General features: G+C 43.4%; 1 protein-coding gene and 1 long non-coding RNA gene across 2 annotated transcripts; one reads left to right on the forward strand and one right to left on the reverse strand.

Annotated features, from left to right (window-relative positions):
* Positions 1–9,246: 9,246 nt before the first annotated feature.
* LOC127299994 (protein DETOXIFICATION 21) lies at positions 9,247–14,346 on the forward strand. Its single transcript, XM_051330058.2, has 8 exons — positions 9,247–9,630; positions 11,871–12,412; positions 12,590–12,676; positions 12,874–12,930; positions 13,022–13,260; positions 13,405–13,523; positions 13,641–13,727; positions 13,892–14,346. The coding sequence occupies exons 1-8, from the start codon at positions 9,313–9,315 to the stop codon at positions 13,970–13,972; spliced, it is 1,530 nt and encodes a 509-aa protein (XP_051186018.1). The 5' UTR covers positions 9,247–9,312; the 3' UTR covers positions 13,973–14,346.
* On the reverse strand, positions 11,017–11,991 carry LOC127299995 (uncharacterized). Its single transcript, XR_011745027.1, has 3 exons — positions 11,851–11,991; positions 11,388–11,780; positions 11,017–11,126 (listed from the first exon to the last, which is right to left on the reverse strand). It is a non-coding gene; the product is annotated as an uncharacterized lncRNA (long non-coding RNA).
* Positions 14,347–15,086: the final 740 nt, after the last annotated feature.

Raw genomic sequence — 15,086 nt, forward strand, 5'->3', positions numbered from 1 at the left:
AATCATCAAATATGTATTTTCTATGTTAAAGGAAGTGAGAGTAGGATAACAAAGCAAATTGAATGGAGGTAGGTGGTTTGTTGCCACGATGAAAGATACGGACGGAATGAATTTTATGGCCGAGGTCTGAGGGCTCACAAACTGAATATGTCAGCAAGATAACTACAACATGTGGATGGCTGATACGTCAATAATACCTGCTTAATGTACATATAGCAGCACAGATGTCAGAACAGATTTATAGGTGGGAAATGATCATATGAACCCGGCTGCAACCGTGCATTTTATGGTGTCAGCTGTCGTTTTCCCACGCAGCTCTGACCCGCGCAGCGTAGTTGGTACTCGTTCGTTTTCTATGGCGGCTGCTTGCATTGCTTGGATCCTGCGCCGTATCCACGCTCGATCAGCGGCAGCAAGCAGGGATCACTGGAGCCCTGGAGGGGAATCCGTGGAGATGCGGAGCCGCGGCACATGGTCTGCGCGCGTGGACACGTACGTATGAAGAGTGCCACTTCTCCGAGGAAATTGCACAAACCACCACCATTTGTTGTCTTCGTTGCGTAAAACACCACATTTACATGTTTGTTGCAGAGTGTTGCACAGAGGTCCAAATCTGATATTGGAATCAGATTAAGGTAATTAATTTCAAATTTAACAGCTGGCCCCATAAAACAGAGATGATGTGGCGTCCACTAAGTCACCTAGTGTGTTTTCGAACTTTTTTAAAAAAGAAAATCCAATAATAAAAACAATATTAAAGAATAATTATGGGAAAGTTTAAAACGAATCTAACATGCCGTCAGAAATTTGTATCACATTTTTAGATTCGGACAACATTTGATGAAATAAAAAAAAAACAATGTAAATATTCTAGCAGTTAAAACAATATGACCTAAATAATTTCAAAAATAATGAAATAATTTAGAGAAGTAAATCAGGGAGAAGATGAAGTTAAAGGTCCTTCATATTCACATATCTAGGATAGCGTTTGAACCTAATTATTGATACTAGCTTTTCGGACATGACTTTTTTGGCTCATAGGTGCATTTGGATCTATTAGAAAAAATATAAAATAACATATTTTAAAATGTTTAAAAATTCTAAAAAAAATATGCGCGTGTACATGCAGGCATCCTATGTTGTCCCATAAAAGTTTCGTTATGAAAGAAAAACATTGTGTTCCTTGTAAAAAGACAAATTGCGACTCTATATTTTCATACATATAAGACACTTTTTCATCTTTTTTACTCAAGTTACAAATAATATTCTTTCATGCCGAAAATTTAGTGGGCCAACATAGAATATTCGAACATGCACGTGAATATTTTCTCAATTTTTTCTCATATTTTTTTGATTTTTTTTGAAAATTTCATCATACAGTTATCGGATCTAAAAAAATTGACACAAATTTCAGACGGCATGTTAGATTCGTTTCAAACTTTCCCAGAATTATTCTTTAATATTGTTTTAATTATTAGATTTTCTTTTTTAAAAAAGTTTGAAAACACACTAGATGACATAGTGGACGCCACCTCATCTCTGTTTTATGGGGCCAGCAGTCAAATTTAAAGTTAATTAGCTTAATCTGACTCCAATATCAGATTTGGACCTCTATGCAACACATTACATCAAAAGGTGGTGATCTCTGCAACAAACATGTAAAGGTGGTGTTTTGCGCAACAAAGACAGCAAAAGGTGGTGGTTTGTGCAATTTCCGATCGAGCAGGTCTCCACTTCTCCCCTCTACATTTGTCTCGTGCCTGCTGCTCTACTCAAAAAAATACGCATCGTTCACGGAGTAGTAGCACCCACCGATACATTTACGGGAAAAAAATGCCGACACATATTCTTCATCGTGATACTATATATATTGTACTTTGGCGAATACAACAGAGTGTATGTATATTTTATTGTATGTTGATCCCAATTTGATGTTGAGAGGGGTTGGTTGATATATCCTTTCGAATTGAAAAGTCTTGGATTGCGCAAAGTATTATAGTTATTTTTGAAATTTTGAATACAGGGTACTAGATGACCAGGCGATCTGAGATGGACGGAGGAGATAATATATATATATATATAAGTACTAATATACTTGTGTAAAACTAAAGGGGTGAGTAGAGATTATAGTTTAAATTTCCATATTAAAACGTGGAATATCTTTTAGTGGGAGGCGATGTTTTCGTCGAGCATTAATAGTGAGGCGTTTGTGGTCAATTGGATGTACCTACGTGCATTCATATAGGGATATGTGTATGTGTGAACAACTACCTTTGTATTGTAATTCGTAAAAGAAAACACATACCAGTTAACAGGACACATGATTGTGTTTTAGGAGGGGTGAGCGCGCGGCTACGGAAAGAAAAAATAGCGATGGAGGTAGAGAGCGGCCGTCCGTATAAAACGCCAGTACATTTGTAGTCTACTAGTACTAGTTGAATGCCCGTGCTTCGCCACGGCTCAATGAACTGATCCAACTAAAAGAATTAATTGTAAAATATAAAATTTATGCTTAATTAGTTATGCGTTAAATATGTGAAATGCCATATACAACTCATTTTGGTTGTATGATTGGTTACTACGGAAAAAATAACATCAAACTTCCCTACAGCCTATATAGCACAAATATCAGTGCAGTTGCTACGGGTTCATTTTCTATTATGTGGATGAATCTGGTGTGAGATGAGGCTGACTCCATCTAAGCCAAACGATCTGAAAGTTGTTGTTGATGACCAGGTTGGGGAGGACGATAGCGCTCAGCTTGTTGCAATGTCTGTTCTTAGACGCCGAGTGTGAGTTGGTACTACGTTTTCAATATAAACATAATTTACATAGGGAATAAAGTAAAATAAAAAAATATAATACTAAAAGGTGCATGTAACGCCTGCTACCTAGTCTACTCCTCGTCATCGTCGAGCACCACAAATTCGGGTATATGTCACATAACCTTTAGAAGCACGTGACAAATAACCTTTACAAACAAACTGATTTACAAATGAATTATTTGGAGCTTCCGTTCGCTGGCATTGTTGCCAAGCTTCCAAACAGCTCGCTTGGGCAGCACAACACCGGCACCTCCAGCCAGCTTCCCTATCCCTATTATTATTTTTCATAAAAACACGTTTTATGTAAAGTTGGAACTTGTCAATTTTAGAGAAATTTCGCCTGCCAACAATCTCAGCTCACTTTCTCGAGTCCTTTGTTACCAACCCGCCATTGAGCAACCAGATGGTGCTCCTCACGCTCATTGACCCTGTCAATCTATGTCAAATATCGAAAAAAGAAGATACACATGAACTCTCTAGACTTAATAGGTTACATGAGTTTTTGCTTTAAAATAGAGATAAATTTTATTACGTGAATTTTCTTTGTAATAAGATAGTTTGTTAAGGCTTCAAAAAAAAAGATAGTTTGTTAAGAGGACGGATTTGTTCGGTAGAGACAAGGATATTTAACCTTCAGTCCTTCACTGTGTACAAATTAACATATATTCTTCATCGGAGATATGACAAAATATTAAGTGCATGATAGTTAGAACACCATGTAAACATCCGATTTAAATATAAATGCTTCCTTTGAGCATACACAAACGCACGGGCATTCTATTTCGTACCGGATCAAAGAGAATCCTCTGTACTTTAGAACAAAGTATTAAACATATGGCAACAAAGAAACCCAGAATGCTTACCAACACAAAAGGATGGTCATCTAAAAAAAAAGCACAAGGACGACACCACACCATGATTGCTCATCTCCATCTCTGTGCATTAGAGACACCACTGCACCATCATGCATTACACCTATAGTATTCGATTGAGCGGAAGAGTGATGAAGAGGGGAAACATGTAGAGCAATATCCCTGTCTCTTGATCATATGCATGTTCAAAGCCACCTTCAAAACCATGTCCAACTCCATGTATTGTCACACCGGTAATCCATCGTTTGGCATCCGTGTTGTGGAGAATAGTACCACACCATCGTCTGACCGAAGGTTGACAGAAGGCACATACAACTATAAAAGTTCAGATTTGTGGACACCCAAGAAAGCGAAGCTTCCTCCTGTACGATGTGCATGCAGAGCCTGAGCCTCTGATTGTTCTTGGACAAACATCCTCGGAGTGACTGCTCATACTCTAGTGTGTTCCCATGGAGGCCTCCACCAGCACGGGAGAGGACAACGTAGGCTGACAGGCACCACCCAGCACAAATAGCTTTAAGTCTGCGTTGGAGTCTTGGAGAGCTTGGCCTTGAGCCCTTGACCTTGGCTGTGCTAGTTTTACCCCCGGCCGCCTTCTTCACGGGCTGGACGCTGGAGCGTGCAGGAAAATTTGAGGGAGCAAGCAGTCACCGCATATGAGAGCCAAAACATTTCCCACGGCGTCCCTTCGGTTCCCCAACGACCATGGTGAGACTGTCATATGCAAACAACAAGAAGCGAAGTAAGTGATGTGTGCATTCCTCAGTCGTCGTTGCTTCCACCCATCTTTGGACTCTGATCAGCCCCAAATACCTTGCGAAATACATAGTTATTGGTCTAGAACCTGACCAGAACGGAAACGCCTGCACCCAACGCTCAAGTATCGACACCGTCCCAGCCACCTTTGACTCTTCTCCTCTCTCCAAGTCATGTTGCCGACTTGCCGCTAACCTGTCCCCTGCTGCGCCGCCTCACCGGAGCATGTCGTGGTACATACTTGCACTCGAGTGAGCGGAGCATGCCTCTTGCTCGAGCATCTTGTAATACGGTATGCTGATGACTACCGCTTTGTCTGTCGCGCTGGCTAGCGCACCCACACTGCGAAGGAGAGTAGTCCAAGACCGACCTCATGGGCACCAACGATCGTCGGCACGCAAGCGCAACGAAGCCCAGGCAGCGGCTGGGGAGGGTTTCATAGGCACAGGCGATTTGCGACGGAGACGGGGCGATTTGCGACGGAGACGGTGGGTTTGGGCAGCTGTGCAGAAAGATGTAGAGAGAGTTTTTTTTTTGAAACAAAGATACAGAGAGAGTTTGTTAAGCGGATTTCTTTAGAATCAGATAGAGTTTGTTAGATGCCAAGTCGTGTGAGATAAGTCTTCCTTATATCTCTCCCGTTGAGGTTAGTTTGCAACAGAAAAAACACTCCAGGGGAGATGAGCGGATTATGATATGCAGTTGGGATTATAAAGAGGTGAGAGCGTTTTTAGGAGAGAATTGGAGGGAGTGCGGGGTGGCATGTTGTTTGTAATTTTTGGATGTGGAGGGTATTATTGTCCATCCTAAAAATGTGACACCAGGCATTCACCAGTTTGCTCTTAATAGTAGAGACTACAGGTAGGAGACCCACGCGGTTGGGAGGCATGGATGGTCTGACCGGACGGGAGATGCCTAGACTGAATCCCTGGGATCGCGGAACTCGATCGTCCTAGCGATATAGTACCACTCCAGATTATCAACAAGCTAAAAAAAAAACGCGACGATAGCGCTCAGCCCTAGGCGGCTTGATGCACTGCACGCGCAAAGCGGCCGCGCACTCGTGGCTCGGCGCGCGGCGTCCCCCGTTGGTGCACGGCACGGCTGCTGCTGCTCCGTTGCTGGATCGCCGCCCGTTCATGGAGCAGCCGATCGAGCTCCGAGCAGGTCATGTGGACGCGACCGGACACCGTGCGCACCACGGGGAAGTGGCCAGGGTTGTTTCTTTCCTTCCTGGAGGATGGAAGGGCCGGCGCACGGTGGGCGAGGTAGATCGGCCGGAGCGCGCGCCGCGACGAGCGGCACTAATGGCGCCGGCCGGTCGAGGCCCACCGTCTGCTCAAGTAGCGTGAGTTAAGTTGTACACTAGCTACCACGCCCCATGGCCTGGTGCCGTGGCCGTGGCCACTACGTGCAGTGCATTTCATACACGTACGCCCTCTGCTGTGTGCTCCACGCAGCCGACTCCGCCGATGGATCTCCACGCACGCCTACTAGGCACGGACGTGTGGACGTATCGGCCATGCAATGCTTGCACGGAGCGGGTCTAAAACCCCTCCATAATCTATACGGCTCTTTCTGATAACATACCACTTTTTCCGTCTCTTGGATTTGTCTAAAGTTTACCACTCTAATTACTAATTAATAAGGAGAGATATTGATGTTATATCTTAGCTAAGAAACTGTAGATCGTGCTATTTCTATACAAAAAAAAAAGTTGAGTTGGCCAAGATCCTTCACCTCCAATGTTTTACTAATTAGAAACCTCTTCGATCTGAGTATTTCGGCTTTATCATCTCTAGTAATTATAATATGATCCACATAAACTGCTAGTTTGAATGTTTGTAAAACACAATGTGATCACCATTACATTGTCCATATCCCATGCCTGACATGACCCTTCTGAACCGATCAAACCAGGCTCTTATAGACTGTTTTAGAATATAAAGAGATTTTTTTTTTTTTAGTTTGCACACTTTACCTCCATTTCTAGCTACAGCCATTCTTGGTGGCACCTCCATATATACCTCTTCGCTATGTAAGAAGGCATTTTGCCAAGTCATCTCCCATGGCCCAGCCTTGCCACAACACTCCCTTTTCACTCCTGATGCAACCTCCCTAGATCCGCTGCAGGCTGCAACAGATCCATTCACTCTATCTTCATCTCTATTGTTGCTCTAGTCTCCAGCGCCTCCATCTTCTGGTGCTCTGATACGATGTAGAGTATAGAGGTGGTGGCTAACCTTGTGGGTGGGTGGATAACTTCTATTCAGTCTATGATTACAACAAAGGAGGTTCAAGTATATATAGCTCAACTCCACAGAGAATAGATGAGCCACATGGGATAGAAATGAAAAGCCCACTAACAGTTCAACAATTTTTTTTTGCATGGAACCATAAGCAAAATGCATTGCTAGGTCAATCACATACATGCATGTACAAAAAACATTAAATGTAAATATAACACTCAAGAGACAATGCATTTAAGTGGCCGTCTCTTAACATACACCAATACCTAGGATAACATGCTAAAACACAATGCATTATGATAGGCCTAACACTTGCATGGATCCTTAGGCAAAACACAATCATAACTCAATCACATGCATGCATGTTTCAAAAACAATACTATCATGCAACCCTAGCCATAGTGCTAGTATCTTAATCAGATACAATACTATCATGCAACCCAATCCCACAAAAAAGGCTAACATGGAAGCTAATTAATGAAGAGAGACATAATTAGAGTAACCTAGGTGGATATTAGTATATCATAACGCATATCACAAGAAAATAGTGCTAAATAGATCTTGTACATCATTTTTTCATTGAGATTCTATAAAATAATAAATATAATAAAGAATATGAAACTACTAAATGAGATGATGCATTACAGAGATAATATTCTAAAGTAGTATCATATGCATGATACTAGTACATTATACTATCCATATTGGAAATGTTGTATCTTAAGATACACCACTACCTAGGATTAGAGCTGCAAGAAAAGCTCGAACTCGTGAGCGGCTAGAGATTGAATCTTTTGTTTAGCTCTACTCGGAAACAAATGAGTCGAGTATAAGTGTCTTATATAGCTTGATTGAAACATGAGTTCAACACTAGCTCACTCGTTTTAGCTTGACAATTCAGAAAATTATAATCGCGTATAGTAAAAAATTATATAATTGAAGGACATCTAAAAACTATTACCTTATATGTTGTAGATGAGATTTATTCCTTGTAATCTGGATTAGGTTTGATTAAGAGAATAGGAAAGGTCAATTTATTCCTTGTATATATCGTGGATGGTATTTTTGTTCGTTTTATATGCATGCTGGTAATTGATTTTATTTTTATTTTTCTTAGCTTGTAACCCGCTCTAGGTCGGATCTAGATCGTTACAAACTAAGTATGAACCAATAGTTGCAACTTGATCTTTAACTCGACTCAGCATGAGCTCGCTCGAATATTTTTACAAGCTGAGCTAAGCTAGGTCTAGCTCGCTCGAACTCGACTCGTTTATAGCTCTACCTAGAATAATTTGCTAAGAGCCAATGTATTGTGGAAGGCGTGATAACATCAAATACAACAGAGTGATGTAAGCATGGTATAAAGATTAAAATAATATATATTTTTTGAGCCGAAGAATTCCCTTTCATGTAAGCGCTAGATGCACCACGCTTGCTCTTATGCATTTTGTGCGAGTATAAGGCAGGTCATATATTAACAAAACAATGTATTATTTTAACAACTACTCCGTACTAATAATAGAGCACAAGCATTTCCCCGTTAGGAAAATACGGCATCTGAATCGTGTCGTTCATCTGCTATACGCGGGTGACTGACAAGACATGCATATAGGCGCCGGAATAGAGAGATGAGTACGTCCGTCACGTGGATCGATCATAGGCAAATTAATTGCCCTGGCCCGATTGTACGATCGAGCTGCAACTACTGTAGTACACTATCCGGCACCATGTGCGAGCAATGACTTTGTGTTCAGCGAGAGATACTGGAGGAGTAGTCTAGATCGGTCGATCCGTCGATGCATTCATGATTTCCTCACCCGTGCATCCACAATTCATGTGTTCAACTCCTCGCGCAAGTGTAGCGCGTGACCACCACATAACCACATTATAGTCCACGTGACGTGCCGCAGCCCACGCCGCACGTCTCATCAACCACGCGCGCGGGGCGATCCGGCGATGGCACCGTACCATGCACGAAAAAGCCATCATTTTGTAGAGGTTCTGCTAATCAAACCTCGAACCTGAAATTCATGTTTGTACCGAAAACAATCTAATCCTGGTCCAAGCTGAACCTATTGTGCACATTTCCTATTTCCTATGATTTTCATCCAACATTCCTACCTATGCATCAAACAGGGCCTTAATTGGGGTACAAACTAGGAGAATTTGGAGTTTGATTCGCCGTACCGGTTTAAAATAGATTTTTTTTTCTCTATGTACTAGCGATAAGACATGACCGTGGCTCCCTCGGAAATCTAACAAGAGCGTGGAGAAAACTGGCATGACCGTCCTGCCCCCTCCGGCCAGCCCAGGAGAGGAGTGGAGCAGCCGCGGCCACGGGGGCCGACTCGTCCACACACGCGTCCGCCACTTCCTGCGCGCGTTCGCAGCCACCACTAATCAGCTAGCACGCAGCGCCAGCTACCTCGCTCGCGCGCGCGTTACCTACCCAGCAGCCAGCAGCCAGCAGCCAGCAGCCACAGCTCCTCTCTATAAGAGCGCTCCGCCACTTCTACGCTACGTCGACCGCGCGCTTCCAAACCAAGCCCCCCACACCGTATTTCGCTCCTGCAGTACATACTCTCGGTCGTCGGCGACTCGATCGGCGTGATGGGGAAGACGAGGCAGGAGGAGGAGGAGAGCAAGGCCCCGCTGCTCGAGCCCAGGCCGCCGCAACCGGCGGCGCCGGCGGCCGGCGAAGGGTCGGGCAGCGAGGCGGAGCAGGAGGCGGAGGAGGGGCTGGGGCGGCGGCTGCTGGACGAGAACCGCAAGCTGTGGAAGGTGGCGGGGCCGTCCATCTGCACGCGCTTCTCCACCTTCGGGGTCACCGTCATCAGCCAGGCCTTCGTCGGACACATCGGGCCGACCGAGCTCGCCGCATACGCGCTCGTCTCCACCGTCCTCATGCGGTTCAGCAACGGAATCCTGGTAATAACCCCCTTCCTTTTTACCTATTGATGATGATCAGGGACTGGTAACTGCCTTCCTAATCTAAGCAAAAACTTTTTGATTATGATTACCATACCATACCACCGCTCCTCTTCGTCCTGCCACACGTCCTTGAGAGAGATCGACCGACGATGCAGTTACTACACGTGTACGGAGCTGCATGAGATGAGCCGCTTGTCATATCACTATAGTCTATTGGTCTTGTCAAACATTTCCAAGAACACACAACACTATTACCAGTAGTTAGCTACACGACAACCGCTTAAAAGCCGCCCATAAGTAAGTTGTACACATGCGCATCTGCGACTAGTTTTGATCCGACGATTTCAGAGCAGCTGCTGCTTCAGCCCGTTGCCAGTTTCATCACAGCATAAACAACGCAGTAATAAAATGTACTAGCGACCATACAAATTTTCCCCCAGCAAAAAAGGTACTCTAGAATATATATGTTTGATAGCGATACGTGGCACACATCAATTGTTATATCGCTAGTCCTGTCAAACATTGCTAACAACACACTTAAAGCCAAGGTTTGACCATAATTAAACTGCTTGATTTGTCTAGGACTAGTTTCTGATCAAAGACCTTCAAACCAGGAGCTCGCCTCTGATTTCACTCCGTTGCCGGTTTCATCATCCTACTAACATAAAAACGATGGAGTAGTTAGGACTAGGAACACCCGTGTCTCCTGTACTCAAAAAACAAAAAAGGAACACCCGTATCTCCAGCTTTAAATAGCGTACATAATTCGATAACGATATGTGCCAAAAATGACAACATATACGCGGGCGAATTTTATACGCCAGCTGCGTCGATCGTGGTCCATGTATGTTTGGCACCGTATTCTTAATTCTTGGAAACACAAAAGCTCAGTTCGATGTCGGCTTGCACGGGAATACTGGTATAAATTACTTTGTACACGAAATGTCAAGCACTCGATGTCAGGCTGCTCATAGTGGGGAATAACTTAGACTAGTAACATATGTCATGTTACTAGTCTAGGTTACTACCTTCATAGTGGGTAGTAACTTATATGTGATGTCATGTATTGTGTCATTTATTATGTTGTAGACTCATTTTGCCTGTGATGTTATGGTAACATAGCTAGTTACCACCTCACTCTCTTTCTTCATTTATTCGCATGCCATGTCACCAAAATGCCTTGAGATGTGTGATGTTACTAGCTATGTTACTCCCACTATGAGCAGTCTCAGTGTCAAAACGGGGCAGCTAGCCCCGCTGGACTTCTTGGGAGCACAGACAGCCACGTAGGGCATTAATTTCTTTTCCATCCGCCTGACGTGGTCTCAACTACTGTAGTAATTTATTTTACACTGCGTTCGTGCCTCCAAAGTCCTGGCCCAGAGTTTCCAGAGACAAATCTGAAAAATCCCAATCTAGTAACTCCTGTGGCGCTGGGCCATAAACCAGTTCAGAGATCTCAGAGTCTTCTTCGCTGCAGCAGTGACAAATTTCTGCAAAGGACAAAAAGGCTCATGGTTTTTAACAGTTCAACTAAGATGTGCTTCGGCTGAATGCAGATAGCGCGCTCTGGTTTTCTGATCTAGGAACTTCAATCAAACCAGCTGCTTCAGCGCGTTGCCAGTTTCATCGTAACTTAAACAATCTCGGAGGAATAAGGAGTAGGAGCGTTGTATCTCTAGCTTTAAGTGGCATATATTTTGATAATGATATGCGAGACAAACATGATAGGAAAATGTGCGGGCGAAACTTACACGCCAACTATGTCGTGGTCCATGTTTGGCACCATGTTCTTAATAATTTCTTAAAAGACGAAGTTCAGTCTGATATGGACTTGCACAGGAACATTAGAGCCTTACTTGCACAGGTAATGTAGACTACTCGCTGTCAGTGAGTCATTAGAGTCTTACTTGTTCAGGTAATGTAGAGTACTCGCTGTCAGTGTGTCCAAACGGAACAGCCCCACCGGACTTTTGGCGAGAACAATCAACGATGAAATTCGCCCAGTCTGAATTAACTAACACCATGTTTGTTCGCGTCCCCTGGGCAAGCATTTCCAGAGACTTTTTCATGCAAAATCTCAACCTTTCTGTTTCAGTGCAGTTGCCATTGCAATTTGCACCGGTTCACGGATTTCAGAGTCTTCGCTGCCACAGAAAAAAAAATATTTAAATGTAGAAAAATGCCGATGATGGTTTTAACAGTTAGTTAACTAACCGTGCTTCAACTGAATGCAGCTGGGCATGGCAAGCGCGCTGGAGACGCTGTGCGGGCAGTCGTACGGGGCGAAGCAGTACCACATGATGGGCATCTACCTGCAGCGTTCCTGGATCATCCTCACCGGCTGCGCCATTCTCATGCTCCCCATATTCATATTCACCGAGCCCCTCCTCGTCTTCATCGGCCAGGACCCGAAGATCTCCGCCGTCGCTGGGGTCATCTCCGTCTGGTACATCCCCGTCACGTTCGCGAGCGTCGTCAACTTCACGCTCCAGATGTACCTGCAGGCGCAGAGCAAGAACATAATCATCACCTACCTCGCATTCGCCAACCTCGGCGTCCATCTGTTCCTCTCGTGGCTCTTGACCGTCAAGTTCCAGCTTGGGCTTACCGGGGTCATGACCTCCATGGTCATCGCCATGTGGGTTCCTGCGCTAGGGCAGCTCATCTTTGTGTTCTGCGGTGCCTGCCCTCTCACGTGGACGGGGTTCTCCTCCGAGGCGCTCACAGACCTTGTTCCCATCCTCAAGCTCTCTCTATCCTCTGGTGTGATGCTCTGGTAAGAATAAGCTTAAATATTTAGTATACATACATAAGTTTTTTTTCCCGTAACAAAAGAGCAAAGTACTTACCGCCGCCCAAATGTATGCACCTACGCTTTATATTTATTGGCCATATCAAAATTTCGGATGCACCTAGGAATAATACATGTTTTTTTCCCTGCCCACTTCTTCAGTCTGGAATTGTGGTACAGCACAATATTGGTGCTCCTAACCGGGTACATGGCAAATCCAGAGGTTGCACTGGACGCACTTTCAATATGGTAATGTTCACTACTATACCTTACTTCACATTTCACTATGCCATTGTTTTTTGAGTTCATTACATAAGCTTTGGTTTTCCAATCTGGATCTTTCCTATCAGTTCAAAGAACGGTGACTAGTCACTGGTGCATAATTCCATATCGTTTCCTTGTCGCTGCATATCACACTAATTAAGTACTGTGGTTTCTATCTGCAGCCTTAACATCAATGGTTGGGAGATGATGATTTCTATTGGCTTCTTGGCCGCAACTGGGTAACTTCTTGATCTAAGAGCCTGTCGGTTACTGTATCATGTGATCGAATGAGTTTCAGAATTTTGATGATAATGATTTGGTGTGTTATAGAGTGCGTGTGGCAAATGAGCTGGGAGCTGGAAGTGCAAGAAGGGCAAAGTTCGCCATCATAAACGTTGTCGCCACTTCTTTCTCAATAGGAGTTGTGTTGTTCGTGGTCTTCCTTGTGTTCCGAGGAAATCTTTCATACATATTCACCACGAGTGAAGAGGTGGCTGTTGCAGTTTCTGACCTGTCGCCTCTGCTTGCCTTCTCCATCTTGTTGAACAGTGTTCAACCAGTGCTATCAGGTTTGCTACAGCATTTGACTGAATTACAATCATTTAATTTGGTTTACTTTTTTTTCTGAAGCAAGGCAAAATACTTGGCTTTATGTTTAAAATAAAGATTTGTTTGGTTTACTGAAACTATAACCCCGTTTTATCATTGGGTAGGTGTTGCTGTTGGAGCAGGTTGGCAAAGTGTAGTTGCCTATGTTAACATCACAACATACTACTTGATCGGTATCCCTCTTGGAGCAATCCTAGGTTATGTTCTTGGTTATCATGTGAAGGTAAGATAGTTATTTAAGACTATGTTGTTGTATCAGCCAATCAGTTACTGTACTCATTATCCTTGTGCCTCTTGGATCTAAGTTGTGGTCCTAACTCTACTTGGTTTGTGGCTACAGGGCATTTGGGTCGGCATGCTGCTCGGAACACTGGTCCAAACAATTGTACTTCTGTGCATAACAATCAGGACTGACTGGGATAAACAGGTTAGCGTGGTTAACTGTTCGATCATCACTACACTAAAACATTGTTCCCATAGCCTTCCTATGTCTTACCCATTAAACACAAGTTCATTATGTACGGACATATATTTAGTGCTGGAAGAGTGTAGCAGATATACTCAATTATGGCTTGTGTTCTAATTTTTCAGGTAGAGGTTACTCAGCAAAGATTGAGTAAATGGTACAGGGAAGAGAACAGAGGAAAGCCAGCTTCAAGGGGAAGTGCGTGAGGTTATAGAATCTGGCACAAGCAATGAATGGCCATCAAGATAAAACTTTGTATACTCTGCTTGGTCGGAGTTTGCAACCTTTCAGAGGACGAACACAACTTTTTCAGCATGTGAAGAATGCGTTTTCCCGGTGGAACATTAATAGGCGCAGAGGTGTCAGGGCGTTTCCTCAGGATCAAGCAAAAGATGTGTCCGTCAGCAATAGTGATGCAATGCTCCACTAGATGAGGAAAAAAGATGATACCCACTTGATTTCATGTAATCTCTGCCACTATCTCAGTATGTAGAATATGCCTTTGATCGCTGTGACTGAGCTAGTGGCATAAGTGTTGTTGTTCTGTTTTAATCGATTTTGGTTGTGGTGATGTTTCTCATGAGAGTGCTTGTTGTGGTTAGCAAACATGCTATTTGTACAGTCGCATGCAACTGCATTCAGTGTGACTATAAAACAGTCAGTTTTGGTGGAAAACTATCACTAGCAAGTTAATATGAACCTGAAGAAAGCATCTGCTGCAACAGTGCGTATACGTAGAACATGATATACACCTCTCGAGAAAAATTTACTAAGTACTGGGATAAGGTAGAGGAGAATATGGAAGGTAGATTGAGTTGTTGGCAAGGGAAGTATATGCCATATTGGAGGGATGCTAATTCTTGTTGATTCTATCCTCAACAATACCCCATTATACATGATGTCCTTTTACTCCCTACCAAAAAAAAGTTAAAAAAACGTTTGGATTACTTTGGGGCCAGATTACTTTGGGGAGAACCTTGGTGTTAAGAAATACTCAAATACCACATTTGGTCCAATGGCCGGTAGTTTGTTCCCCTAAAGAATGTGGTGGCTTAGGGGTTTAAGGATTTGGGGTGTATGAATATTGCTCTACTATGTAAATGGACTAGACCATAGAAGCGCGCTTTGCCGCGCCCGTCCATATTTGAGGAAAGAAGAACAAACTTGTATAAAAAAACTGATATTACAAATAAATAAGATGTGTCCATATTGTGGTGGAACTTAAAATCTAGAAGAGTGTAGAGCATAAAAATGAATATTTGATTGTCTGAATTATGAACATGTCTTCTGCCACAGGTAAAAAGTGGGTGTACAGATTTT

Source organism: Lolium perenne, chromosome 5 (assembly GCF_019359855.2).
Source record: "Lolium perenne isolate Kyuss_39 chromosome 5, Kyuss_2.0, whole genome shotgun sequence".
Taxonomy (NCBI): domain Eukaryota; kingdom Viridiplantae; phylum Streptophyta; class Magnoliopsida; order Poales; family Poaceae; genus Lolium; species Lolium perenne.